The 12,646-nt window shown below is 61.6% G+C and overlaps 1 protein-coding gene across 8 annotated transcripts in view; it reads left to right on the forward strand.

The window, feature by feature from the left end:
- The first annotated feature begins 596 nt into the window (after positions 1-596).
- The window catches only part of ADGRB2 (adhesion G protein-coupled receptor B2), a 36,407-nt gene continuing 24,357 nt past the window's right edge, over positions 597-12,646 (forward strand). For 2 of the 8 annotated variants that reach the window (XM_046021677.1, XM_046021684.1), the window contains exons 1-2: positions 597-779; positions 7,661-8,498. In XM_046021677.1, the coding sequence (XP_045877633.1) occupies positions 7,676-8,498 (823 nt within the window). In that variant the 5' untranslated portion in view covers positions 597-779; positions 7,661-7,675. The remainder of the gene's footprint in view (positions 780-7,660; positions 8,499-12,646) is intronic. The other 6 variants (XM_046021676.1, XM_046021700.1, XM_046021691.1 and 3 more) reach the window with 4 other exon arrangements.

Genomic DNA, 12,646 nt, shown 5'->3' on the forward strand with positions numbered 1-12,646 from the left:
CCGGGGCTCCGGAGACTCTGGCTGCGCGAGCTGCCTCAGGCCTGGGGTATCGCCGGAGGGGCGTCGCGGATCGCCGCATCCTGCGGTCCAGGAGGCCGCGGACGGGGCGGGGGCTTACCCGGGGCTTCTCCCGCGCCGGCGCCTGGGGCCCAGGGCGGGGAGGAGGAGGGTGCGCTTGGCTCGGCTGGCGCTGCTCCCCCTTTAACAGGAGGCGGCGCGCGTCGCCCCCGCCCCCCGCCCCTTCTCCCGCGGCTCCTCGCGCCCGGCCTGGCGCGCGCCCCCTCCCGGGCCCAGCCCGCGCAGGCGCCGCGTCCCGCCTCGGCCGTCACTCGGCCCCGCGCGCGCTGCGGGCAGCGGCCGGAGCGGCCGGAGGAACCGGGTTTGGCGGCGGCGGCGGCGGCAGCGGCGGCGGCGCTCAGAGACCGAGGATGCGGCGCCGGCTTTTGGAGCCCGGGGCTGCGGCCGCCGCCCGCGAATAGGAGGCGGCGCGCGGCGCGGGCGGTGCTCGGGGCGGGGGAGCGGGGAGCGAGGGGGGGGTCGGCGCGGCGAGGAGGCGGCGGCAGGAGCCCGCGCCCGGCCCGGCGCCCGCCCGCCCCGCGCTGCTCCGCGGCGCCTTTTCTGCACCCGCCGCTCCGCGGAGCGGGAGCCTCGGCCTCTCCGCGCCGCTGCCGCGAGCTGCCCCGCGTCCGGCCAGGCCCCCGCCTTAGGGATGGCAAACTTGCGCCCCGTGGCTGCCTCCGCCAGCGCCGGCCCCCGCTCCTGCTGCTGACGGCGCCCAGGTGAGTGTTCGGTCCCAGACCTCGATCCGGCCCCGCACCGAGCCCTCCCGGCGCGGTCCCGAGTTTCCGCACCGGCCCGGACTCGGGGCGCTCCCCTGCCCCATCTCTGTTGAATCCTCCCCCTCCCGAACTGAGTTCTTTCTGCATCTACCCACTCCCATATCTTTGGGAACTTCCAAGCCTGGGGCCGAAGCCCCTTTCATCTCTGGTAAGTCCCTTTTCCACCCTCTTCCCCTTACCCATTTCTGCTAAAGCCCTCCCCCACAATCCTGACCCAGACCGTACCCCCATTGCTGTCTGGAGTCTCTTCCTATCTTAGCCTGGATCCTGGCAGTGCGCCCCCCACCTTGATTAGACCCCCTTTCTCCAACCTGCAGCTCGACTGTGTATTACCCCTTAATCGCCCCTCCTCGTCTGGATGCCGGACCCTGCTCCTCCCCTCCACTTCATCTCTGCCCAGAGTCCTTCCTATTCCCATCCATGTCTGCCCATAGTTACTGCCTTTCCCCGCGCCAGTACCCCGACCATGCTTCCCTTCTTATTTCTGTCCCGATGCCTCCTCCCCCATATCTGCCTGGAGTCTCTCTATCCCTCGCCAGTCTCTGCTGCAGGTCTCCTCCCCCTCAGCCTGGACTTGGGGCCGTGTACCCCATGTCTGCTCCGAGCCCCCTCCTCCCCGGCCGGGATCTCGACGGGCCCTGCATCCCTGGCTCTCGTGTCCATCTTTGGTCGGAGTCTGTCCATCCCCCATCGTTCTCTTCCCACCCCTGGGGCATAGAGCCGGGCACCAAACGCACCCTCCCGCAGCCCCGGGGACTGGCATGATGGGGTGGGGGTGGGGGGGTTGTAGGTTGTGAAGTTGGCGGCCACTCCCGCAGTCAGCAAGGTCCGAGGGAAGTCCTCTGCGCCGCGGCGGGTGCAGAGCGGGTGAAGGGTCTGGTGCCCGCGGGGGGAGGGGCTCCCGGGCCAGAGATACTGTCCGCCTGCCCGCTTCGCCAGCTGCCGGCCGGGCCCCTGGGCGTCCTCTGGCGCCCCCTGCCCGCAGTCCTGGACCCGCCGCCTCTTTTCCTTCCGCGAGTAGCCCCAGGTTTCCGCAGCCGGAGCAGCAGTGGTGGCTGCGGGACTGGCGCTGGGAAGTCCCTAGGGAAGCAGAGGTTGGCGGGCGAGGCCGGGTGCCCCCTCGTGCTAGCCGTGTGGGAACAGTTCTGGTTGTCAGATCCTCTGCTCTGGGGATGGGGTGGGGTGGGTTGGGGTAGAGGGCTCATCCCAGCAGGAATTCAGGAGCCCTTTGAGCTTGCAGGGACAGACCAGCAGGACTGGCCGCTGGATTTGAGATGGTCTGGATGGGCTCTTTTGGGCTTGGGCAGGTGTCCCCAGGGAGCCTCTGTCTACCCCATGGCAGTCCCCACTAGGTGGTGGGTGGGGGCAAAGGTGGGCTTAGTCCTGTTTGGGCATGGCATAGGCAGTGGGGGAGTCCACCTGGCCCTAGGACAGAGCAGACACCTGGGGACTGTCGCCCTGCTGCCATAGGGGTCAGTGGGGACTCTGGATGGGTTATGCCTTGATGGTGGTGGTGGTGAGCTTGAGGGAGGGTCTTCCCTGGACTGAGATTGACAGATCCCCCCCTCTTCTATCCCCCTTACCCCCATCACTCTTGAGAAAGGGAGAGGTCTAGCCTGGGGTGTGTGTGTGTGTGTGTGTGTGTGTGTGTGTGTGTGTGTGTGGTAGGCATTTCTGTAACCCCAAGTGACGTCTCAGCTGGTCTCTGCCCTCTTCTCTCCCTCCCAACACCCAGGTAATGGAGCTGAGTAAGTAGATAGTAAGTCAGCTTTTGGCCAGATGACCTGGGTTCAAAAAGCTTTGTGACCTGGGCAGGCTGTGTAACATTTCTGAGCCTCAGGTGGCCCTCTATAAAATGGGTCAGTGATAAATGCCTCATAGAGTTGTTGGGAGAATGAAATTCGATTGTATAGAATGTCTGGCACCTAGTAATGCTCAACAACGATTGGTTTATTGGGCTGTCTTCAAGAGCAAGGTCAAGCCCCTCTCCACACCATTCCTATTCCCAGAGGAAAAGTGCAGAATAGGTTCTAGTGACTTCACTCTAACCCCCAGGATCATAAAGCCAGAAACCACCCAGCTCCCAGAGAGGGTCCAGGGAGCCTGTGACTGTCAGCCTCTCCCCTCCCTCACCCATCCTTCACCATCCCACTGGACTCCTCTGGGATCAGCTCTGGCTGGCCACAGGCTCATCAGTGAAAGCCAGGCCAAGGCTTCTGAGGTTCTGGTTTAAGTGTAGGGTCTGGGGAAGTCCGATAAATGCAAGGAAGAAACCCAAGACAAGGTCCCCAAAGGTAGGCTTGCCTGTTAGGAGGGCCCCACGTGGGAAATCAGCCACAGAAGAGTACATGGTGCACAGAGGAATCTCTTACCTCTCCCCAGGGGATCAGATGCCATCAGGAACTTTCCAGGACAGTTAATGCTCCAGGTCAGAGTTAGGGGGCGACCCGGCCTAAGGACCCCAAGAGTTCGAAGAAACCTGGCTTTGCCGGGAGGAAGGGCGGGTGAGGGGGAGAGAGAACGCTCGAATCCGTGGCGTTTGGCTGCTGGAAGTCCTCCGGGCAGTGTGGCTGGGCCTGGGTCCCACCGGGGAGTAGCAGCCTCCCAGCCTCCAGTCTGCCCCGGCAGCCCTGACATTGGGGAACAAAAGCTTTCGGTTCCTGTAGCAACGGCGGCTCCAGCTGCTGCAAAGTTCCGGGGAGGCGGGCGGAGGGCGGCTGAGTCACCGCCCCCTCCCCCCGCCCGCCGCTCTCGCGGCCCCGCCCCTCCCCCCCAGAAGTGTTGTGCGGGAGGGCCCCTCCCCCAGCCGAAAGACCCCAGAGCTAGAGGAGGAGTGGCCCTCTTTGCCCTGTGGAGAAGGCGGCGCCGCACTCGGAGAGCCCCCTCCCCTCGGTCCTGCCCACTAGCTCCAGAAACTGGATGGAGGTGTGCGCCCTCCTGGGTACCAGAGCTCCAGGAGACCCCCCAGGGTCTTGAGGACCCTGCCACCCGGCCGGTGCATGGACAGGGGACCCGAAGGCCCCGAGTGGGGGGTCCTCGCCCGAGTGTCGGCCTGGGCTCGGCCCCGCAGCGAGTGCCTGGGAGGCGGAGGGTGAGTGACGGGCCGGCGAATTGGAGCTGCCAGGTGGATAAACGCGACCGCCGCGCGCACCGCCGCGCCCCCTCCCCCACCGCCGCCCCTCCCCCCGCCCGCGGCCGGGCCTCCCGGCGCTCGGCTGCCCAGCACCGCTGCTCTCAGCCCGCAGGGCGCAAGGGGGTCGATCCCGGGGATCCCAGAGTCCCAGCCCTTGCCCTGAGGTGCCCCCTGCCTCCAGTCTTGTCCATGCCAGCTGCTGCGAAAGCCTCTGATTCCCTCTTCGGTACAGTAGGGGAAATCCGAGGCCGGCGGCCTGTCGGGTTGGGGAGGAACAGGGTCTCAGTGTGCTTGGGCAGAGGGTAGGATTCTCAGTTCTGCTGGCGGGCGACAGGCATGTGGCGGAAGTAGCCCAAGGGGATAGCCCAGGTCTCCCAAGGGAGACTGAAATTATGCCAACAGGCAGCTCACCCATCTCAGCCCACTGAAGTCCTGAGGGAGGAGGACTTTTGATTATCCTCTCCATTAACCTCCTGGCCCAGGAAGTTCTTCCTCGAGCTGAGCTCCATACCTATCCTCTCCAGCTCTTGGGCACGTTTGTGATTGGACTGGGTTTGGAGGTGGCAAAGTCATTTCCGTGTTTCAGCCCAAAGGGAGAGTGGTGGACCTCAGTAGGGAATCAAGGAGTTTGTGAGGTTCTCAGAAGAAGGGAGGAAGGGGAAGTGAGCGCGTGAGTCCTCAGCCTGGGCCAGGCTCCATGCTAGGAACTCACCCGGAGGCTGAATGAGAAGGGTGGTCCAGTCCTGAGGGCAGGGATCATGGTCTCCATTCCACAGAGGGGGAAACTGAGGCTCAGGGAGGTTGATCATGGTCCATAACCACCTGGGATGCCTGTGACGTAAGGATCCTTCTAGGTCCCCTCCCAGGAGAGGCTTTCTCTGACTTAGCTTGCAATTGGGCTTTTTGCCTTTTTTTATGGATGGGGAATGATGTTAAAATAAAGGGCCCCCAGAGGTCTTATGTCACCGCAGGAACCATGAAGGTCATACAGACCCCAGGTGAAATTTCACAGTTGGTGTGAAGGGGGTGTCTGAAGGAGACTGAGTGGAGGAGGGGGCTTAGGCAGGGTTTCAAGGTAGCTCCGTTGTGCAGAAGCTAGGCTGCACCTCGGAGGGTCTAGACCTAGGTCTTCTTGATGGGTCAGGGCTGTGGAGGAGGGAGCCCCTGAGGCCCAGGAGGCAGGGTTCGGAGGCAGGGTCTGAGCCCCCAGCTTCAGGAACTGCACACAAAGGAAGGAGCTGCAAATCAGATCCTGCCTGACACTTAGCTGTCATGAGCTAAAGCCTCAAAGAACCAGCTACCTGGATGTGTTCATGCGAGCAGAGTACATTTGCCCCTCTGTGCAAGTGTTTAAGTGGTTGGCTCTTTATGCCTTGTACATGTGAGTGCCTGTACCCTAGTGTGCGTGTGAATTCACAGTGGCTTCACTGATCTCTGTGTGTGTTTGTGTGCATGTGTATCTGTTCACATGTAGAATGCCTGTGAACGCCTGTCTTTTCATGAGTCTGTGCATATGTGCCTTGGTGCACACGGCAAAGCAATGTTCAAGCCTGTGCGTGTGTGTGTGTGTGTGTAGATTCCCCACCCTGCTCTAAGTGGGGGAGGCGAGGCCAGTTATAATGAGCCCCCACCTCCCCTCTGCTGAGCTGCAGCTATGGCCTGAATTTTGCAGCCTGCTTAAAAATAATTGGGGGCAGCGGGGGGATCGGATGTCACTCATCATCAGCTCCTGGCTTTGCTGGTGCTGTAGCGGGCGGGGCGGGCTGCACGCACGGTTTGGGACAGGCATGATGGGGGCAGGGATGGCAGGGCTCCTGCCTCCCTTTGTCAGTTCTGGCGGGAGCAGTGGAGATGCAGCCTGTTCTGACTTCTGCTGAATAACTCCACGTGGGTCTCTGGAAGAGGGTGGGGTGGCTCCTCCCCGGTAAATGAGCCTGCCTGAGCTGCCCCCCCCCCGCCCTCTCCCCCATGGCTGGGGAGGGGCAGGTGCGGGATCTGGGGCAGTGAGGTGAGGTGTTCCTTGGATGCTGCACAGGAATTGGAATTCTGGGGTGCTAATTCCTGCCCGCCCACCCCTGCCCTGCCAGCCTCTGTTGAGGCTCCCAAAAAGCCAAGGGGAAATCTGTGCCTGAGGAGCCTCCGGGTCTTGGGAACATCTGGCCACACCTGTGAATTATCCTCTGTTTGTGACTCAGTTCCCAGAGCTAATGGCTTGTCCTTCGGGCCTGAAGCCTGGGCAAGGAAGGGGATGGGGCAAGAGGTTGTTGGTGGACCAGAGGGAACCGCAGGCCGGGGGCTTCAGGTCCGGGCTTCCAGTCCCAGCTGGATCTCTCTTGTGTGATCTTGAGCAGGTCGCTGCCCCTTTTGGAGCCTCATCTTTTCTCCTCTAATGTGGAGCAACCAGGCTCTAGGGGCCCATCCAGTGCTGTGAGCTATGCTGCTGGCACGGAGGAGGGAGGCAGCGTGGATCACCTCGGGGGCAGGGCTGGAAGCAGGACTGAGCCAGCCTAGGTGCCAGGTTCTGTTTTCTGGACAGCTAGGGTAGAGGCTGGGCAGGCTGTGGGCAGTGGCTCTGGCCTGGCCTGGTGGGTGGGAGGGTACCTGCAGGTGCCCTGCCCACCAGCTTTTGTCCACTTGGGCCTGACCACCCTGCGTATCTGTCAGGGTGTGGCCTAGGTCCTGGTTGCCTGCCCACACCAGGAGTATATTCACACCTGCTGGCCATTCAGCTCAGTGCAGCACTTGGCCAAGACGGAGAAATCGGTGAACTCTTGTCTTCACTCCTAGGAGATTGAAGACTCCTTGAGATGAATGACCTAGTCTTGGGGAGACAGCAGGGGATAGAGGTGATGACCCGGGCTAGGGACTCGCAGGCAAGGGCTGCAGGAGCTTCGAGCTGGGGGATGGCTTGGTGGTCTCACTGGGAGTAGCGGGCCCTGAGCCAGGCCTGGGACGATAACCCCATGGCAGGAAGGGAAGAAAGGGTAAGGGGAAGAGTGCACCCATTTTGCAGATGCCTCCCCCCGTTGTTTCCATTAGGAAACCCACCCTACAGATACTCATGACATTCATCCTTGAGATCATCCCCTCCATGGGTGTGGCTCAGGTTGTCCGCAGCCCCTGGCTCGCCAGTAACTCCTCCCCTTTCCCCACGCACTCAGTAAAGCAAGTGAGAATGACATTGTTCCGGGAATAACCTTGAATTGCTCTGATTTATAAAAAAGCAAATTGTTGTCAAACATTGCTCCTTTGACGATTGCTACTGGATTACGCGTGACACGCCTCACAGCTGATCACGATACTCTGCGACTGAGAGCAAGGGTTCTGGAGAATTCCGGTTGGGTGGCGGGGAGGGGGCTAGATCCAAGAGTCAGGCCAGCTGCCCGTGGCTGGTGGGACTGACCGAGGAATCACAGGGTGACAGAGACAGCAGAGACAATCACAGAGACAACCACTGATGTGTTTTCCTAAGGGCTGCCAGAGTCAGGCACTCTCCCACATGCTTTCATTTTACAGGTAAGGTGACCGAGGCTCCACGCAGTGGAGTTCCCCCATCTAAGACCACACAGGTGGACATGGGTGACTTCAGAGTCGTCCCCGTGAGGCCCCTTCCCCGCAGCAAACCACAGGAGACTGAGAGCTCATGCTGGCCGTGCCTGGGACCGCTGACCACCGTCTCTCTCCACAGGGCAAGGGACATAGGATGACCCCAGCCTGTCCCCTCTTACTATCTGTGATTCTGTCCCTGCGCCTGGCCGCCGCCTTCGACCCTGCCCCCAGCGCCTGCTCTGCCCTGGCCTCGGGCGTGCTCTACGGGGCCTTCTCACTGCAGGACCTCTTCCCCACCATCGCCTCGGGCTGCTCCTGGACCCTGGAGAACCCCGACCCCACCAAGTACTCCCTCTACCTGCGCTTCAACCGCCAGGAGCAGGTGTGTGCTCACTTCGCCCCCCGTCTGCTGCCCCTGGACCACTATCTGGTCAACTTCACCTGTCTGCGGCCTAGCCCGGAGGAGGCGGCAGGGGCCGGGGCTGAGGCCGAGGCCGAGGCAGAGGCGGAGGCGGGGCGGCCAGAGGAGGAAGAGGAGGCAGCAGCGGGGCTGGAGCTGTGCGGCGGCTCGGGCCCCTTCACCTTCTTGCACTTCGACAAGAACTTTGTGCAGCTGTGCCTGTCAGCAGAGCCCTCGGAGGCCCCACGCCTGCTAGCGCCCGCCGCCCTGGCCTTCCGCTTCGTGGAGGTTTTGCTCATCAACAACAACAACTCCAGCCAGTTCACCTGTGGCGTCCTCTGCCGCTGGAGTGAGGAGTGCAGCCGCGCGGCCGGCCGGGCCTGTGGCTTCGCCCAGCCGGGCTGCAGCTGCCCCGGGGAGGCGGGGGGCGCTCCCGCCTCCACCACCACGCCTCCAGGCCCTCCTGCTGCCCACACTCTGTCCAATGCCCTGGTGCCCGGGGGCCCGGCCCCACCCGCTGAGGCCGATTTGCATTCAGGGAGCAGCAATGACCTGTTTACCACCGAGATGAGATATGGTGAGTCTGAGCAGGGCCCCGGTGGGGTGGGTGTGTCAAGGCGGCCCAGGGGGCCCTCTGGTGCCTGTCTGGACAGATCCCCGAGGCCATTCGTGTGGTCCTTCACCCACGTCCCCTCTTTGTCCAGCCTTGTCCCAATGTTGGCGTCCCTGAAATGAATTTGGGTTAGACGTCACTCTCGAAGAGGTTGCAGTCTGGGCAGGGTGAATGAGGGGCAGAGATCGGCCAGTGCGGTGTGTTGAACCCGGGGAGAGGACTCTCCACACTGGGCAATCAAGGAAGGCTTCCTGAAGGAAGTGATACAGAGCAGAGATCTGAAGGACGAGTGGAAGCCAGCCAAGCCAAAGAAGCGGTGAGGGCATTCCAGGCAGAGGGAGCCGTGCGAACAAAGGCCCCAAGCTGGGAGTGAGCGTGGCAGGCTCTGGCACTGCAAGTTGACAAGTTTGCCTGGAGGCTGAAGAGTCAGCAGGGAGCAAGGATGTGTTCCGGTCCACACGGGTCAGTGATTTTTGGCAGTGGCCCCAGGGTCAGGGCAGAGCGAGGTGCAGAAGAATGTGCCTGGGTGAAGAGGCCCGGGCTTCGAGGCTGCCTTGGAGGGCCGGACTGGCTCAGTTCCCAGCATCCCCTATCTCCCCCTCTGGGCCCATGTCTTCTGGGACCGAGGCTGCCAGCTGCTAGAGCTTCCTGCTGACTGGGCAAAAGCTCTGCGAGCCCTCGAGTCCTGGCGGCTCTTGCCCCCACCGCAGCTCCCTCGCCACAGCCACCTTCAGCCGACCCTCCTTCCTGCAGCTTCAAGGCCCCCCAGCCCCTCAGCTGGATCCCGTGTCCCGAGACTGGCCAGGGGGCCTGGCAGGGAGTGGTTGGGAGGAAGGCAGATCTGGGATCCGGTCCCCAGCTCTGGTACTAAGAGGGAGTTCCCTCCCTCTCCAGGCCTTGGTTTCCCCATTTAGGGTAACAGGTCCTGGCCTACCAGTATGAGGATGTCATGCAGGGCAGGAAGTCAGAAGAAGCATCTAGGTCTGCCCGAGAGTATTTACAGGGAGGCAAGGGGTCTTGTGTGAGGGCCACTAGGAATGTTGGAGTATGACCTGTCCCCGCCTCTACTTTGGAGGCTAGAGCCCTGGAGTTGGGCACCGCCTTTGACTGTTCCCTTCAGAGGATCCCATTTTTTGGCATCAGTTTCTTCATCTGTAAAATGGGGAGATATCTCTCTATTAGAGGGGCTAGTTATCATGACTGTAGCCTCTCCCAATGCGGTGGGGGGGGCTCCTCAGCCTCCCCCAGGAGACATCTGGCACCATGCTTATCCATGGCAAGTGCCCAGTGGCCTTGCTCTGGCCTCTCCCCCTGACCAGCTTGGCCTTTAACATTGGTCGATGAAGCTGTCCGAGTGACAGCCAGGCCGTGGGCAGGTTACGGGCCCTGGAGGCCAGCCTGGGATTTAGTGCCTGCAGGAAGAAATTGAATTTCGCTTCTTTGTCGAACATCGGCGGAGAGTGCCAGGCGTATATCAGGAGGTTTATGGCTCTTCCTGCCTGGCTGTCACTGCCTAGGTCTCTGTGGGGGCCTCCCCCATCATGCTCAGCAGAGGGCAGGCTCTTTTGTCTGGATTTCCCTGTGGTCCTTTGGCCCAGTGGTCCGAGTGGATGGAGCAAGGCTCTCCCCTCATGGGCGAGCAGCATCTGGGCAGGCTGCCATGTGGAGCACAGAGCCAGGAGCAGCCAGCTGGGCTTGGTGGAAGCCGGAAGCAGGAGTTGGTTGATAGTTGGGGTGTCTTTGGGGGTCAGAGAGGGCTGCTTATGGGAAGGCCACCATGGTTGCCCTCATCATCACAGCCTCTGCAGGGGCCTCTGGGACTGGGGATACATGGAGATTGGATGCTTCCTGTCCCTGGGCACGAGGCCTGGTATCATCTCTGAGCAGGGAGCCTGAGGCTCCCAGCTGTTCCACGCCTGACCTCGGCTCATGCTCCTTGTCCTGCTTGGCCTGTTTTCAGGATGCTCCTTGGGGTTGCCTGCAGGGAGGGCCCTTGGGGGGAGTTGCCAGGGCTGAAGTGGCGTCTGTCTTCCTAAGTGGGCTGGCACAGGACACTGCTGCCCAGACTTCCTTCCTCTCCCCTGGCAGGCAGGCAGGAGACTTTCCCTCTCTGCCATCTCCTCCCTTCTGCTCAATCTCTTTGGGGCAAGAGACAATGGACATATGGCTTAGTTCGTTCCATGTGGCAGGGGGCGTCAGAGGGGCAGGACATCATCAGGGCTCAGGGCACTCTGGCCTGGTGGCAGCACCACCCCTGCCCGGCCGGGCCAGCTGGACACACGTACCAGCCCGGGGAGAACGAGCTCTCCCGTGGAACTGCCAGATTGAGGACAAGATTGGTGGGGATGGTGGTGAGCAGGGAGAGTAAGACCCTTGGCCTGGCCCCTCTGCCAGGTACTGCAGCAGGGGAGAGGTGCTCCCCTTCCCTAGGAGACCCTGAGTGGAATGCATGGCAAGGCCAAGTAGAGTGGGGCTGGGGCGCTGCTGGACAGCGCCGGAGCTGAGTGCCTGGGCCCGCCTCAGAGCTGAGTGCACTTGACAAGAGGGTACAGGCGCCTGTTAATTTCACGCAAACTGCCTTTGATAGATCTCTTGTTATTTTTGGTGAGTTGAGCCATAAATTTGTGCCATCTTGCTGCCGCAATCTGTTAAGTGGGGAGAGAGGAAGAAAGGGAAGGCAGGCAGGAAGGAGCTCAGCGGATGCCGGCTAAGGCCGGGGCAGGAATCGGGGGCGGGGTTGGGGGGTGGAAGAGAGAGCTGCCACCTTGCAGTTCCTGCCCACAGACCCTCCTGACCTGATGAGGCACAGGCCAGTGGGGAGGGCTGTGTGGAGTGATACCGGGAGGTGTCTTTCGCTCTGGCAGCCCTCCCCCTCCTCTCTCACACACTCTGCCCTCCCCAGAGCCACTGTGCCATCCTTGGCTGCTTACCACTCACCCACCTCCCCATCATCCCGGCTCCATTCCTGCAGCAAAAGTTCACATCCCCACTCTGCCATTGCTTCAGGGTGACTTGGACAAGAGGCTGCCCCTGGGGGCCTCAGGACCTCTCGTCCTCTGCGCATCACTTCCCTGATCCAACCCCCAGACTCCCTGTCGCATCCTAGACTCTTGAATCTGGCATTCCGGCCCCACCCCAGACCCCTCCGCCCCCGCCTTCCCTCTGATTCTATCCTGCCCTCGACCGGGGCTCCTCACTGGCCCCCGAGCCCCTGCTTGCTGGACTCCTCACCTGTGCTTGGGCTGTTTCCTAGAATGCCCTTTGCCCTCGGTTAATCTTCCCCATTCTTCCCAAAGCTGCTCAAGCCCCTTTTCCTCTGGGAAACTACTTCTACCTGCCCAACCCAGTCCTCGATTGGTCTTTCTCCTCTTGGTGCTCACGTCCTGCTGTCCTCTTTTGGCCAGCCTCTTCTGGTGGCAGGAAACGCAGCCTTCACTGCTTGTTTGGGGGCTCAGACACTGGGGAGACCGGGCCTCTCTCAGGGCGGGAGCGGGAGGGCAGGGAGACCTAGAGAAGGTCCTTCCAGCCTCGACCCATGCTGCTAGAGCTCTGTGTGCAGGATGGTGGCGGGGGGGGCAGATTCCTGAGACATCTCAGCAGGGACCGAGTCCCAGCCTGTCCAACACGCACATCTTCATGTCTTTATCAGAGTGTGTGCCAGGCCTCGGGGCGGCTCTGAGTGGATGAGATCTCAGATGAGCCAGACACACCTGCCCTCTGATGGGGGAGAGCCACCACTAGGGGACAGCGATCACAGGCCAAAGTTGCCCAGCCCCGCCGCCCCCCCCCCCGGCACCCCTCCCCACCCCGGTTCAGTTCCCAACGCCACCACTGACTAGCTGCATGACTATGGTCCAGTTTCTTCACCTTCACTTTACCACCTGTAAAATGGGGCTAGTAGAGCCTATTCACAGAGTAACAGTGAAGATGAAGCAAGAGACTATGGGTCATTGCTTACTTAGCCCAGTGCCTCACACGCGGTAAATCCCTAGAAATCGTCACTTGGTGTCCTAATTTCGTTCAGTAGGTGTGATGTACATGGACCAGAGGTCAAGGGAGGAGGAAGAGTGAGGGAGTCAACCACAAAGGCGGGGGGGAAGGCAGTCTAGAGA

The sequence above is a fragment of the Meles meles genome, chromosome 1, assembly GCF_922984935.1.
Source record: "Meles meles chromosome 1, mMelMel3.1 paternal haplotype, whole genome shotgun sequence".
Taxonomy (NCBI): domain Eukaryota; kingdom Metazoa; phylum Chordata; class Mammalia; order Carnivora; family Mustelidae; genus Meles; species Meles meles.